This window comes from Lynx canadensis, chromosome D2 (assembly GCF_007474595.2).
Source record: "Lynx canadensis isolate LIC74 chromosome D2, mLynCan4.pri.v2, whole genome shotgun sequence".
Classification (NCBI taxonomy): domain Eukaryota; kingdom Metazoa; phylum Chordata; class Mammalia; order Carnivora; family Felidae; genus Lynx; species Lynx canadensis.
The window spans coordinates 50,388,770-50,405,469 of record NC_044313.2 but is presented as its reverse complement, the minus strand read 5'-3'; the positions used below and the strand labels follow the sequence as shown (position 1 = coordinate 50,405,469).

The window sequence follows — 16,700 nt, the reverse complement described above, 5'->3', positions numbered from 1 at the left end:
TTACCCAAATATGAACATAGGCATTTCCACACATCTTTGTAGTCATAGGGTATTTGATTTGCTGTCACATTAATTTCCATTTATATTTATTTAAAGGACAGAGAGAGGGAGAATATCACTAGACTAGAATATCACAGTTCTGCACACCAGTACCGGGAGAAGCACAACAAGTTAACAGAATGGGAAGGGAGCCTTCCCCAGCACGTACACAGGGACACAGGCAGAGAGGACAACATATCAGTCACCACACAAGATCACACTGGGAAGAAAACATCAGCTCGACGGACTCACAGAACCACAGGGCACGACACAAGACGGGGATGATACCACAGACAGCACAGACATGGAACTCCGTGTGTCGGGGTTAAACTTACAGGCACGGAAACTGGTGGAGCAATCATTAACAGAGACAGAAGAAAGTGGGAAGGTTCTCTCAAGGGTGTCCATGTTACCACGCACACGGCCTGACATGCACGAGCAGTCACGCTCAGAACGTCCGCAATCAAAACAACATGCCCGTCTCATTCTCTTGTAGATGGACATCTTGGCTATAACCATGTGGTTGGATGGGAGGAGAGGAAGAGCGGTAGTTAATGGCAAGGTCACACACAGCAAGGCAGCTGGAAGGGAGCTAAAGGGATTTAACACAGGTCTTAGTTCACATTAACAGTCTTGACCCAGAAAAAAATGCAGAGTGACTGCTGGTAACAGTTTGGTTGTACATCAAAAAACAGCAGCAAAAATATAAATTGCCTTTATAGTTCCCCAAGGCTGTTGTGTATTATTTTTCTCCCCTAGGTAAAGCGGGTGACTACAGGAAAAGGGCATGGCTGATTACAATCGGGTTCTCGGATGAGAAGAACAACACGTTAGAAGACAGCAAAAATGTAACCGACATTTTTCCCCTGGCGCAATTAATACAGGAGGTCAAAATATACACACAGCCAATCAATTAATTGCTTATTTGGTATAATAAATGGTTTTTGCGAGTTGCAAAATATGTAATATGTAGGCTTTCTAATTTCCCTCCATTTCTGGGCATTAGGCAGAGCCTAGGACAAGCTTTCATCAAATTAGATGTGAAACGATTACATGTTAATATAGAATCTGAGGATGCCTCTGCTGAACTTCCCCAGAGTGAGTTTACATGATGCCTACAGGAATTTAAATTTACTCTTGACAGAACAAATATCCAAATCTGTCCATATAAGAAATGCAGCTACTCAAGGCTAACGCTGCGTATTTGACATTAAAGGCAGTTCACAAATAAGAAATCACCAAAAGCATATGAGATGTTGGTCTATTGGAATGCATTTAGCTACTCATGGGTGTATTTTCTGCTTAAAGCCGGGAGCATCTGAAAATCGCATCTGCTTTTCTCTCCCCTACCCCCCAAAATTCAGAAAGCCATCGGGCTATTGGTTAATCACAATTTTTTCTAATATAGGAAATGTCGGCCAAAATAGACCAGAGGTTATAAAACATGAAATAAGAGATTAGGTCCCATGTAAAATATCTTACTTATATTTACATGTAACATTGATAGCTCTTCTAAACTGATATCGTAGGAGCCTGGGGATCCAGCTTGAGTGTTGACCTACAAAACTTGCTGGACATCACTGTAGCGGTTCTCAAAAACACTTCACCCTTATCCTTCAAGCCAATTTATATTTCAGTCCATGAAGCCTTTTTGTGCCTCATTTTGATGTTACAACAGGCAAACGTGTTTGCTTATCACTTAGCATGACCCAGCCTGCTTCTCTCACAGGATTGGAGAATAACTTGTGTTTATTCCAAGCATCATAGCCAAATAGCAAGGCTGAACTGGAGAGGTGTTATTCCCCGCGCCTACACCTTCCATTTTAAAAGTCATTCTCCCCCCCTCTTTCTTTTTCTTTGTGGAGAATGGTTGCACTCTTACTTTAAAATATGGCTTGTGGTTTTGCCCTCTTTGAATGTTACAGTCACCAGGAAGAGGGGTTTAAATCTCTCAAATGGGTCAAGTCCTGTTCTAAGACCTTTATGACTTGCCATACAGTATATTTGTCAAGCAGGGGTAACGTTATGATTGTGAAGAACAGGCACTGGGGGAGATGAATGAGAGATTCATTCCTGTAAACTTGGCTCCCATTTTTAGTGACATGTTCTTTTAGCATCCTCACTAGCTGGTCGTTCAGATCATCACCATGCAGCCCCAGCCCTCTTCAGTGCGTGGCACATCATTCCTGAGCTGAGCTTTTACAAAAAAAAAAAAAAAAAGGAAGAAAGAAAAGAAAAAAAAAAAGTTCCACTATAGCATTTGAATTGGAAGACTTTAGAAGGCATGGTGTGAATGCCCAGACACCCCAGACAGTAGTAGCTCAAGTCAAGAAAGAGGAAAAAGTCTTCAGCGGAAGACATAAAAATAAAGTTATTTTACATGCATCCAGATTTGTTGTACAACTTGTAGACCGCTCACTTGTTTCTTGCTTAGTTCTTTTACTGGAAATATTGATTTGTGATTTACACAGAGGAGGGAAACAAAGATGATTTTTTGTTTCACTGTAAATAAATTGTTTTGAAAAAAATTTAATCAAATGCTGTAGCAGAAGAGAAGCCCATCAAACTCTGAAACGCTATGCTTCTCATTAGCAGCAGTCCCTGGTTTTCATTTCCATACTGCCATTTTGGGTCATACACAATAATAGAATCTGACACATTTATAGGGAAAGAGAGTTCTTCTCCATATACCCGTCTTTAAGGACAAGGGGAGGGAGAATGAGGCGGGATAACTTTTGAAATCATTCTGTCAGAGGTAAGCCCATCCATCCTAATGGGTGATTTTCAGCCTCGTATTTGATAAGGGCTTCGGGAGGAAACAGAACCTCAACCCAGTGTCTCTCAGGAACTGTTTGCAACTGTTATTGCTGGCTGTTCTGGAGACCATGCATTGTTCTAAAATTTCATATTGTTAGCATGCAGGAACAGGCTGAAACTGGTAATCGAAGCAGCAAAAAACCATTTGCTATAAGAAGATTAAATGTTAATTATAAGCAGTCACATTCCAAAGCAGCATATGCATAAAAAAAGCAAACATGCTATTACTCGTCATTCCTCCCCAGTCATCATTTTTACACTCACACCAAATATAAAATAGAAATCTCAAAAGACACACAAGCACCACCACAAAAAAACCAGCAAGAATGATCAATGAGAGGCTAAAAGACAAGACAGAAACAGTTAAAAACAATTGAGCCCCACGTGTTGACAAACCTTTGTGAATTACAATGTCTAGACCAAGGTGCCACCGACTGGGAGGGTGGCTCTCGCTCTACTTCTGGAATAGTCCATTTTCATGGACACCCCCACCCCTCAGATGTCTTCACCTATATACACTTCCGGGTCCCCCTTCTTAAAAGGAAAGGCCCATCTGACCTCCCTGCTGGTGGAGTGATTCATTAGGATTGACGGGTGTGCATCCCAGCCAGGAAGAGCTTTCTGCTGTGCCCTTACACGAGTCATGAACATGAACAAATGCTTTAACTAAAAACGTTTGAGGATTTCCCTGCTTAGTGGTAGCTGTTTCAGAAGATGTGGGCATTCTGTGTGTAAAATTATACTCTCAAGTTGTAAAATAAAATTATATCAAAATTAAGTCTTGGACCTCCTGATTTGGAAAATACCACCCTTTCAACTTTCTCTGGTTTCCTAATCCTCCAGGTTTGTTTTAGTGAATCATGGATACTCAGAACCGCTGGTGTTTCATTTCCATTTCTCCATGATTGTTTCCTTTTCTGGAGCTGATGTAGGTTAGAAGGTTAATTTCAGATATCAGAATGCCACTTAAAACTACCAAGGTTAGGTTTCAAAGAACAACGTTAAAAGTTTCGGTATTTATTTAAAACAGAAGTAAGTTTCTTAATCTACTCCCTGGACACATAAAGTGCCCTCTCACCTTTGGCGTTTGCTGGTTTTCTTTTTTACATAGTCACCCAATGCTCTCTTCCCAAATCTCAGTCCTCAGAAAAGGGACTTTTCCCCAGGATTTCAATAATACAAAGTGGATCTATGAGGACATCTAGTGGATCTGTGTGGAAGAGCAGCTAGCCGACAGATCACCTGAACCAGCTGGCCTTTCTACCAAAGGGAGCGGAAAAGGGGACCCCGTGTGTCTCCAACAATTGAAATCTGTGCATTTCAATCCAGTGGTTCTTACAAATTACAGTGGATGTTTAGGGGGCAGTGGGGGATGAGTGAATTCTAGGAGATGGTTCCAGAGTGGTCTAGAGTAGCAGCTTGCAAACACACTGGCTTTGTAGCCATGGCCAGCAGAGTGGGACCACTTCTGCACCAGTTGGCTGGGTCTCCTCAAAGCTCTGCTGCAGCTTCCTGAGACAGGAAACAGACAAGAGCGTGTCTCTGGTAGGTGTGAACACTGTAGCTACTTGTCATTCCGTCTTAGGGCTTTTGGAACTTTATGTTCAATTAATTGGCCCCATAGGCCACCTTAACTCTGGGAAAGCAGAAATATCAGCCTCTGGGGACTCAGTTTTCTCTTTGGCCCACATCACAAGGTTCTTGTTCTTGGGCCAGTGCCACAGATTCAAAGAGGTTATGCGGTTGCCAAGAATTAGACCCTGGGTCTCACCTTCCTCCAAAGAACCCTGTCTTAGCAGTTTTACAATTTGAGAAAAAGCTTTTATATGCTTTCCTTCACCACAATGAAGTGGATATTCATCCAATATTTCCATTATGACTTCCTAGTGCTATTTGTAGAGATAAAATACAAGTATTTCCCTAACGGACATCATCAAAGCTATCTGTTTACTCCTAAAGTGTTTAAAAATGGAAGATGGCTCAGACGTACTCTTGGAGCACTTTTCCTATATTTTCAAAGGTCGTGATCATGAGAAAGGAAACCTGTAGAGAAGTGGCTGCTGTAGATGTGGCTCGGTTACTGCTCTGTCCTTGTGTCAAACTGACAATCAGCTGTCAAACTCAGGTTCTCTGCTGGCTAGCCCTTCTGCGCCAAGCCTGGAATGAAGAAGGAGTTGGACTCCAGCCTGTTCTCAGCACCATCTGCCTCCCGCATCAGCGACCAAATTGTCAGCCAATTTCCAATTGCAGAATCTTAATTTCCAGGGTGGGTTGGAAGGGGCAGGAAAAGCAGCACTGGACTGAGAGGTTCAGGTAGAGTTTTCCAGCTGCTGGAGAAAAAGTATTTTAGGTTCAAATGGAGCAGATTCAAAGGAAGACTAATGTGGAAGGAAAAAAGAGATAATCTGCCTTTCACTTCACAGATATTTTTTAGGCTGCAATCACAGGGTTAAAATCAATCCAATGAAGGAAGGATTAATTTGAAGCCTGACCCTGAGGCTGCTCTTCGTAAGCTCAGCAGCAGCTAAAGTGATACGTAAAAGTATCCATGGAACAAAAAGTCCACTGAGGCATAGTGTTTGAGACATTTGTTTGATGTGATACTGGGAATCAGAGAGCATTCTTTCCAGTCCTGTAAATGAGGAATAATGTCTTCACTATGCAAAATTCCTCCTATTAGCTTCTGCAGGGAGAAGAAGGATCTTCCAGGTGGTTTTCCAAGATCAGAAAGAGGGGAAAGAAAAAGCTAGTTAATGTCAGTAGCACTAAGGATATGGAATTAGTTGATATTGCCCTCAACACCACACCGTGGTTGTGGAAGGCAGAGGAATTTGGCACTAGAGTTGTTTGTTGATTGACATCATGTTTTCTGTCTGATTCTGAAGGATCACTAGGTACAGGAGGTGCCTCTGCAGGTATGAAAGTGGCACATGCCTTCGAGCCACCCTTCCAGATGTTCTGCGGATGAAGGGAGCCACACAGTCAACTTGGGCAGTGTTGTGCGATGAACTGAAGACGTCATTCATTCGTTTTGTTTGTACATTGAGCATTCTGTACCCTCAAACTCTGAAGACTAGCCAGAACCAGATGACCCATTTGCATGGTACAAAGGCAATGAGAGTTCTGAGTGCTGAGACATCTCCAAATTCCAGGACCATTGGATTCAACTGGTCTGCAGGCTGGGTCCCGTTTTCAGTAGAGTCTCATGAGCATGTGTAAAGATCCGACGATGCTCACTGCTGGTGCCACTGAACGCAGCATTGCTTTGAGTCACACATAGAAACCCTGGCCCTAAAATTGCCACATCTTGTGGGTGAGAGGGGTCCTATTCTGTGAGTAAGTTAGAGGCTCAGAGACTTAACATTTACTTGTTCAGACTTCTATATAGCTCACTAATGAAATGGAACATTCTCCTTGAGTCATCTTTCCTTGAGTCATCTTTTCCATCTTAAACAAGTCAATGGATCTTCCAAGATGCCTAACACCAATAGAAGAACTGGGTATGTCCTAGTGGGTACTGATTGAAAGAGAAACTTTAAAGCAAGGGAACTTCATAGACTGTAGGAAATAATTACCACTGGGGAAATACTTGTCTCCAGTAAGGCTGTTTAAGATACTTACACTCCCAAAGTTTGATGTCCAATTAATTCTTTAGCAAGCACTTTCTCATATAGAGAGGTACATATATTATAATAAATACATCACTCTCTCTATAAAATATTTCTGTGCTTATATATAAAAATGTTCATTTTTACATATAAAGTACTGGTACATATCATATATATATCACAACACAGGAATATATATGTAGCATGTGTGTTTCCTTCAGGATAGGAATTCAAGCTCAGTAGCAGAGACCAGATAAAATTTATCAAAGGCAAGCATGACAATGACCCCCAATTGACGAGGCATCTACAGCTATAGTGGTAATTACCTCAGCCTACTCAGCGTCCCCTAAAGGTCCGAGACAAGGCCTTCAAGAGAAACACTGTTGTCAAGGTCTTATTTTCAAATGGAAAAATAAGACAGTGCCAGAAGCTGGCAAGAGGCTGGGGGGATGGGAAGATGAATGGAGGGCGGTTCCCTGCTCTCAGGGGTCTCCAGCTCCAGGCTACTCTGCAGACCATGTTGGATGAGGGAGTTGGGGCATGATGTCACTGCTACATGCAACATAAATACCAAAAGAAAAAAAGAAACTGAAACTGTACAGAAAATAAAAGAAGTATCTCTTCTAGAGAGAAAGACAGGGGGAACTGGACTCCGGGCTCCTGGGAACCCGTTTTACTCACAATATATCACTACCAGTGTGCAGTTAAAATAGAGTAGGGGCCGTATTCCAAGGCAGCAAAGAGGAAAAAAAATAAATCAAAAATATGTCAATGATTAGAAGTTCAAGAAAATTCCTTCAAACACATCAATTCAGACATGACTTGTCCCCTAGGAGTCCACCCTTTGGCAAACTTTTACAGGCTGGGGGAAAAAATGTAAATCATTAGACCAAGTTTGTTATACAGAAGAAGAAAATGGGTAAATAGTAGTTTCTGAGAGCTTGCTCCTTGGCCAGACAGCTGAATTTGACTCTCTTCCTTGATGGAATGCTATGAAGAAATAGAAAGAAATGCAAAAGTTAAACTATACTACCACAGGATTTCCAGATGGAATGCCCACACTCGAGATTGCTCCAGATAGTATGGCATGAAATGTTCAAGGTGAATGGGGAGGGTGGGGGTGGGGATGGGAGGGGAAGAGCTAGGTTGGGAGGGGAGGGTTAGGAAGCTGTGGATAAAGACCACTGACTGTCATCAGCTCTGCCCTCATGTCATCAGCTCTGCCCTTGTTCCAGGGTGAATTATGATCACCTGGCCTAACAGGTTTGGACAAATGACTGTGTGGGTGAGCTGCCCTCTCCAACTTGGGGCACCAGGCAATGTGCATTCAAAGGCACAGGAACCACCCCCACCCCACCCCCACCCCCATCCCCGATGCATTATTCACAACCTTAGCTCCTTCTCTTGAAAGTTTCTTTGCAACCAAAACCTATCTTCTCCAATTTCCTGACTTGCCTGGTATGCATGGGGAGGTCCATGTTCAATAGTTCACTTTATTCTGACCACTCCTTACACATACACATCTGCATCCTGCCCTCTGTAACACAGGCGGCTATGGTCTTTTAATTAGGAAGAACAATATTTGGACAATTTTGATCGTTATCAAACATTAACCTCACAGCCAGGGGCCTCTATGAGATGAGCCCAAGAGGGAAGGGGGTACAGAGAGACAGGGGCAAGACCCCTGTCATGCTGGCTCAGCTCAGAGGCAGTATTTCTGAAGCAATCCATGCCATGCATGGTGAGAGATCACACCCTTCACTAGCTGGAACCAGCTTTAAGGGGAATGAAGAGAATAAAATTATTTCAAACAGTTATGTGGCTCTCCCTCCAGGATGAAGTTAAAAGTCAGCTGCTGGGTGCTTGCCTGGAACCAGGGTGGAAAAATAACCTAGAGGCCAAATCCTCATTTCTAGGGACTTAAAAAACTTTCTGCTGAGTTCCACTGCAGTGCCTATGAGGAACATTCCAGTATCAGAGCAGGGATCAGAGACACTTTCTCTCCATCATTCTGCCTTCTACCCTCGCCTTCTTAGAGTCTACTCTCTGTCCAGTCACCATGGAGGTCATCTAATATAGAAACTGATGCTATTGAGTTCTTGCTCAAAATCTTCCAAAGGCTATATATGTTACAGGACTAAAACCCAGGTTTCTCCTCATGGCCCCTGTCTTCCTCTCTGAACTCATTTCATTCTGCTCTCTCCCCAGCCCCACCAGCCCTACTGGTCTGCCTTCCTTCCGTCCTTCCTTCCTTCCTGCCTTCCTTCAGCGCTTCAAACTTATTCCTGCCTCTTGACCTTTGCCCTTGCTCTTCTACTAACCTCGACAGGGTCTCAGCTTCAATGTCACCTCCCAAGGGAGGCTTTCTGGCTAAAGCAGCGTCCCTACAAGGTTCCCCATACCCTCAGGCAGTCTCCTCTCTCTTCATAGCATTTGACTCTACCTGAATCTATTTAATGGTTTCTATGATCACTGTTTGTCTCCGTGTACTACTGTGAAGGCTTCAGAAGAACAGCGATGTTATCTTGTTCACCCCTCCATCCCTGGCACCAAGCATGTACCTGGCACAAAGAAAGTACTCAAAAATATGTGGATGCCTAATCAATAAGTAACTTTTAGCGATGCCCCGTGGAACCAGGTTCTTTGACAGATTATCTGGTTCTGGATTATTGGCCTTGACACTCTCCTGCATTTCCCAACCTCCTCTACTACAAAAGTTTCCTTACAATGGAGTTAACCATTTTGTATTTGTTGTTCTCATTTACTATCTCCTTGGGATACGTGTTCCTCTGATGGAAAAAATCTGAGGGATGCCTGGTCAGCTGAGCTGTGTTTTTGTGTTCACGACCAACCATGCTGGGATGCATGGCCTGGTAAGGAGGGCCTTTTGTATCATGGAGTCCAGGGGACTGGAAGTGAGGTGGGTTTGTTCTGGACCTACAAACAGCCTTAGATGCTCTTCCTGTTAAGTTGTCAGAATCAGAGAATTCTTAGACCTCTAGACTTTTGTCTGGATCTCTTTGTCTGAGACATCAATAAATACTCATCTTAGTAAGGTGTCAGAGCTAGGGGGAACAGGGCCATGGAAAAAGCAAAACAGTGGGCCTCAACTGCCCCAAACTTGGGAACCAGCCTCAGAGGATGTCTACAGAATCTGCTCTCGACCAAGAGTGCTCCCCTGGGTATTTGCCTAAGAGCTCGAGTGTCTTCGTGCTCCAGCAGAATGATATTTATATCTTACTGGTTTACATTACTGTGTCCCCTTTAGGAGTGTAGTGAAAAAAAGCCCCCTCTTTGGTTGGCCTATCCCAGGAATAGTGCTCTTCTATCTGGTTTCTGCTTGTGAAAAAAGTATTTTATGGAGCAATCTTTCATAACTGTGCTTCTACTCATCAGAGTCAAGGTCATTGTCTTGCCCTTCTCTCTTGCAGATGTGATTAGGGCACTGAGCGCACAGCATCGAGAGGCTTTTGTGTGAGCCTGAGCCCTGATCTGTTGGGTCTGTGTGACTCTTAGCAATCTCATCCTCCCACTAAACTTGGAGCCTTAGTTTCCTCTTTTTGTAAAATGGAATTAATAACATCCCTTGACAATTACCCAGGGTTATGGTGAGGATCAAAGAAAATAATGATCATAAATAAGGAGCTCTGAAAACATTAAATCACCATAGGAAGGAAGGCATCATTATTATTGTTTTCTTTACGGCCATGAACAATTTCTATTAGGCAATGCAACATGATTACTGCAAAAGACATGGCCTTCTCAAGGCAAATCCACTTTAGGTCCTGGTTTCTGGAGAGCTCACGACCCAACGTTCCTGACTTACCATATCTTTCTCAAGAGGTCACACTGGCAAGCTGCTTTGGAAGAGATGTGAGACAGGATATGCCAGAAGCTATGGAGACCAATCTAGTCTACCCCAAGGAGCAATGGAGTTTGAGGTTGGTTATTGGAGCAGTGGCAAACAAAGCTGATTGGTCATGGTCAAATTCTCTTCCTGAGCCAGCTGGAGGGTACCACAAGTGAAAACTCTGGACTTTGGTATCAAACCTTGCAGCAGCTCCCATTTGGGAGACACAGTCCTCAGATTCGGTTTCCCTTTCAGCCCTAGTCCCCATGTTTACACTTGGTGGCCCCCCATCCAGTGGAAATCATTATGCAAAAAAATACTCCCTCTTCCATGGTCTTAGCAGTCCTCCTTCTCATATATTGTACTGAGTATGTTCAAGTGGGCACAAGCACCTCGGCATCCCATTAAGGTCCAGAGGTGGGGATTAGGCACTAGGTTCACTCAAAGGTGTTGATGGTGGTGATTTTTCATCCTTGCTCTAATAAAGCGAGGACAAGTATTTATTCCATGTCTCTTTAAACTGCTGGGCGAAACATAAACATATCCAAGAAACCTCTTGATGTTTAGTGTTTCTTTACTAGGAAAAGGAGAAGGGAAACAAATTTGGGGAAAAGGAAAGAGGGAGGGAAGGGGGAAAGAAACACTACTTACGCCGTTTGCAGCCACATTTTTTTATTCTTTTGGGATCTGTGATGTCATCATGACAGGCCTTGCAGTAAAAAAATGCCCTGGAGAAAGAGAATGGAAAAACTGACACATTTCATAATCCACCCGAATGAAATGAATACCACATTTCCTCCACCGTGGTGCCAAATTAATGAAACACGCCAGCACTAATTTCCTTTCATCTTTTGAAAGGTTTAGACTTTTACAGACGGAAATGTTTGTTGCAAGACCTCTTATTTCAAACACAGGACTCTGCAATTGGAGTTCGTGCTTCTTTTAATAAACCTTCCTTTGAACAGGAACGGGGTGAATGGCTGCTGAGGTGACCCCCTACATCTGCCTGCTCATCCTTCGTTTTTTGAGCACAGCCTTCAGGGCTGCTCATCAAAGCATGTAGGCAACCAGCCCCAGGCCCTTGGTGGGGAAGTGGAATGGATCTCCGAAACCCTTGCCGTCTGGTCAGATATTTATTGAAGGGAGAGCCAAGATAAAGTTCCACAGTCAAATAAAATCATTAGCCTTGCCCCTCTGAAAGGATATTTCTTTTCAAAGTGAGAGAGGTTAAGGAGGAAGGTGGAGGGGGAAATACAAAAGTGATGAGTCAAGGGGGTCCTCTGTCAAATTTCTTCTGGCATTTCATAGCCCATACTTTGCTCCCAAGCTGGAATGATCAACTCCCATACTCTCGGCCCCGAGAACACAAAATAAATGGAGGTTTGCTTCTCACGGTGAAGCATAGCCCAACCGAGCACTGGAATGGGGTGGGCAGAAGGCACTATGGGGCTGGATACCCAGAGGCAGCAATCAACAAGAAAATCTCCTCATCTGACTTAAGTGTCAAGTTGTGATTATAAAGCACATTGGTTGTGTCCAGACAAGCGACAAACCAAGATCATTCAAGTATAGAATGCATAGGACCTAGAAGAACAGCACTGGAGGCCTACATCTTTTCAGGACGGGGGATTACTGGGACCAAATTCACGGGAACAGCCTTACAAGCTTCCGGATATGGGAGCTAACAAAATCCCTGGTTTCACCACTCCCAACGTGAAATTGAATGGCAGGGATAACACAGTCTTCCCTTGACCAAGACTATAAAGAAACACAATTCTTGGCGATTCAATTCCCAGGTTCCTTTTTATGTTTTTCACAGGATTTGCACACGTGATTGACACCAGCTGAAAACCAATGTGGGATCTGGAAGAGATCTTGGAAGTCCCCAGGACTCAGTGTCCTCATCTGTAAAATGAGGAGGTTGTCACGACCTGCTCAAAGGTATCCTGTGCTGGGGTTGGTCAACTTCTAAATCCAAGCCCAGTGCTCTTTCCACCCCAGCATCTCACTCACTATTTCCCTAAATGCCAGTTTTCATCCATGTTGTGAAAAAAGGAAAAAGAAAAAAGGCAGTTGATTGTTTGCCCTGCAAGTGGCATGTGGCTAAGAAGCCAATCAATGGTGACCTGCCTTGAAAAGGCAATGACAGGAAAGGAGGAAGCCTTTTTGTGTCCACATCCTTTGGCCATTTTCTCTCCCTATCTGATGCTCCTATACATAATAATAATGATAACAATGATAACAGACATTTGTAGGGCAAGGCTATAGGCCAAGCACTATTCTAAGCATTTATAAGTATCAATGAATTGGATCCTTAAACAATCCTTTGAAGGAGTCATGATTATTATCTCTGTTTTACAGAGTGTACAGGAAACTTAAGCACAGGGAGGTTATCTGACCTGCCCAAGGTCTCACAGAGCCAGGATTCAAGTCCACACAGTCTAGTCCTAAAGTCCATGGTCTTAAACACATCTCTACTGCTGAGATGATGAAACCGTGCTGAGCCTGAGTGGACTGTTGAGAAGATAAAGTTGATGACTTCACAAATTCAAAGTGGATTCTGAAAGTGGCCCCATGGGGGCCAAACAGGTAAAGCTAATGACTGAGATGGGGCCAGGTTGGGAGGGGTGGTCTCTGGTCTGTGACCTGGAGACATATCTCCCAACCAGAGGGAGCACCGTAGCTAAGCTCCAGCTGAGTTTTGCCAAGTGGAACTTCTTTGAGAGCACCACTGTCTTCTCCACTCACCTCTGCCTCTCTCACACTCACCTGGCAAAGCACCCACCCTACTGCACACCTGCACCTGAGCAGCCGAACTGAGGAACGGAAACACAACTGTGTTGACTAATCTCACTTCAAATCCATGGCCACGGACGCCAGGGGCCTCTTCACACACCTCAGGATCTACTCCATATCCCCTCCTTCCACCTCAACCTTCTCTGCTCTCCTCCCCACTTCCTCTCCTGCTCATCCACCCCTTCCCCAAGTGGCCCTGTGTTGGTGACCTTGACACACACATCATCAAGAAGACCGGATCCACACCCTGCAAGGCTGATCTTCAGGGTCTCCTTGTCCTCTGCTTTCCTGTTGTGTTTAGCCAATGGGAGGAGCCAGCTGGAAACTGGAGGATGGGAAGAGAGGAATTCCTCCCTGCAGGGCCATGAAATGGTGGTGGCCACATCTCTATATTCCAGAGGACTCAGCTCCTGCCAAGTGGCCTTTCCTACACTACAGCCTCTCTCTCCAGGTTCTGATAACTCTCCTTCCCCTTGATTCTGCAGATCTAGGGCTGAGAGTGGCCCCACTCTGTTGCCAGCTCCAGGGTGCTTTTGCATCCCTTATTGGTTCTCCTTAACCCTCTGTCCACAACTTTTTATGTTCCCTTCATAAAACTCTCCTCCCTTTTCTCATTTAGGTGTGTCACCTGTTTCTGGCCAGGACCCTCCCTGATATAGCACCCAAAATGACACCTCCAGCTTTCATCTTCCCCCCAAACTCCAGAATCTTAGAGCTGACTGTCTACTTAACATAGCCAAATAGAATTCTTAATTTCCTACATCCCAAACTTGCTCCTCTTCCAGCTAAATCCAGTCTCAGTAAAGTGGGAAGCCAGCACCTCCCAATTTCATCGGCTCCCAATCTAGGCTCCATTCTTGATTCCTCTTTTTCCCCTCATTTCTTATATGCAGTTTACCAGCGGGTCCTATATATAGACTCTCTAAAATATATTCTGAACTGGTCTCCCTTCTCTGTACCTCCACTCACCAGTTTTACCCAAGCTTATCTTCACCTACTCTATGCAGTATCTCCATCTGTTGGGCCTCCCACTCCTGTTGCCCCACATCCCATTCTCTATAATGGAGAGGAAAGACCTTTCAATGATGTAAATCAGACGACATCACTCCCAGCTTAAAGCCATCAGTGACTCCATTTTATAACAACCTGACCCATACATATCAAGTCCTATGGGAGTCAGCCCTGCCTTTTTCTCTTACCTCATCTCTCCATACTACTCCTTCAGACACACTTTCCTTCCCTCAGCTCACTACACACAACAAAACTGTCCCTACTTTGTCTCCTCTTCCTTTCCCATCTCTGTATGATGGACTCTTTCCCATCACCTCCACCTCTGCTCAAATGTCACTCCTTCCAAGCAGCCTTCACTTGCGCACAATCCAAATCCGTGACCTGGATGCACTAATTCTTTGATTAATGTACCATGAATAAACAAAACTGTAATTCTCTCCTCCCTAGAACATGAGTCCATGAGAGCAAGGACTTCATTGTTCACCTCTGCTTCCCTGGCACCTGGTACAGAGTGTTCTAGAAAGTGAGTGACCTTTGATGCATGAATGAGTATGAGAATGCAGCCAAGTAATGCCAGATCTGCAAGTTTTTCAGGGGAAACCAGAAATAAGGATTTTTAAATAAGGATGATGGTGTCTTCTGCTTGGCAAATAATTTATTTGTTAAAATTATGAATCAAATGAAGCCTGTCTGCAAGCCACACCGAGTCAACGAGGCACCATTTTGTGACCCCGACATCAAAGACTATGTGCCAACATTATTTAAAAAGGAAAATACTCAGTGGCAAGGAGCAGTGGACAAGTGACCGAATGCCCATCCCAAAGTGGCCTAAGGCTGGAATGGTGGTTTCACTGCTCTGTTCCTAAAACACTGCATCTGAAAGTTTCTGTGAGCTAAAAATCCATTAACTTCTTTTGTGGCTTTTTTGTAGGAGAGGGTGCATACTCAATACTGGATCATCATAATCAACTTTTCCATTTTTACAAAACTTGTTTAGTTTCATTCAAATCTCCAAGGCCCTTTCTGTGGTTTTCTGCCGTCTTCATCTGTTTGAAGTCCCCTAACTGACAGCATTTGCTCCGACACATCACACACCACGGAAAATTACAGGCTGCTGTTGTTGCTGATTGTGTCAGCATGTATTTGTGAACACCATAAAGCACTGAAATGAGACATATTGCACTCCCTAATATAGGAGGTAATTTGTTTTTTGGACTGCCTGGTATTTGTGACATTCATTAGCAAGAGATGCAATAGGAAATAGAATTACACAAATGGGAGCTTCACGTTATATTTGCTATCTGGGAGGTACACATGATCTATGGTGCCGCTGTGCTCCCCAGCCCCCCACCCCCCATATGTGGTGTTGAGATGCTGCTTCTGTGTCTCACATTCTGGATGTGAGCACAGCCTTCTCTTCCGGGGGGATGTGGGCAGGGGTACTTCAGTCCTGTTCACCAGCCCCCTCTCCTCTCTCAGGTGAACCCAGTTCTTGAGGTACTCCTGAAGAACAGTCAGGATCCATGAACTGGATGAGGTTTTCCTGTCCCCATCTGAATAATGGCAATTCTTTCCCAACTTGTAGACGTAAATTTAAGCCATTAGAGAGCTCAGTTTAAAGAATTTTTGTTTTTGTTTTTTTGCTTCCCCATCCCATTTTTCCTCCTAAAATCTTTCATAAATAGTATGGCTAGACTGTAGGAGTGGGTGAAGAGGCAGAAAGTAATAGACATCAGTTATCAAATATAGTTCTGTGCTCGGCATGCCAGGATCACATCATGACGAATAATTAAGAGCGTAAGCTCTGGCACTGGACATACTGGCTTTACTACCCACAAGCAGTAGGGCTTTGGGTATTGGTTACCCAATCAGCACCCCAGTTTCCTCATGTGTAAAATGGAAATAGTAATGATACCTATCTCATAAGGTTGTTGAGAGGATGAAATGAGTTCATCAATACTTGGGGTACCTGGTCCATAGAACAGTGCTGGCACATATTAAACTCTACATAAGAATTTGCTAGTTTCATTAAATTTGGTAGAAAGTGTGGGTTTTGGAAAAGGAAAGACCACTTCCCATCTGGGCACTGCCACTTGCTTCTGTGCTTTATAACCTCGGATAAATCATTTATCTCAACTTGACCAATGAGGAGACCAAAGCCCTGAGGGTTTTAGAAGACTTACCTTACGAAGTTATTTTGAGGACTAACAATTAAGAATGTAGAATACCTAACACAGGCCTGGCTTTGAGTGGAAGCTCATTAAATGAAAACAATAGGCTTACATAAATAATTACAGACCTTCACAAGTAATAATCTATTTTAAATAGTTTGTGTAACATTATTGTTAGAGTGAGTGACCTGTCTGGCCATTCGAGTCACATCTTCTGCTCATAAATTTTTCATAGATCAAGGATAGAAGCAAATATAATGATATTCCATGGTGTTCTCCAAAGAGCCCTATGATTCCCAGCTGTTTAAACAGGTTTAAGGATACTGATAAAAGTGTCGTAAAACACCGAGGTCAATGAAATCGTGGGCTGTACCTACAGAGGCCTAAGAATTGAACCTGACAACCTTG

At 43.7% G+C, this 16,700-nt stretch overlaps 1 protein-coding gene across 5 annotated transcripts in view; it reads right to left on the bottom strand.

Annotated features, from left to right (window-relative positions):
* Positions 1–16,700, bottom strand: part of KCNMA1 (potassium calcium-activated channel subfamily M alpha 1) — a 734,126-nt gene that overhangs the window by 120,372 nt on the left and 597,054 nt on the right. For all 5 annotated transcript variants that reach the window (XM_030334400.1, XM_030334401.1, XM_030334398.1 and 2 more), the window contains exon 18: positions 10,966–11,042. In XM_030334400.1, the coding sequence (XP_030190260.1) occupies positions 10,966–11,042 (77 nt within the window). The remainder of the gene's footprint in view (positions 1–10,965; positions 11,043–16,700) is intronic.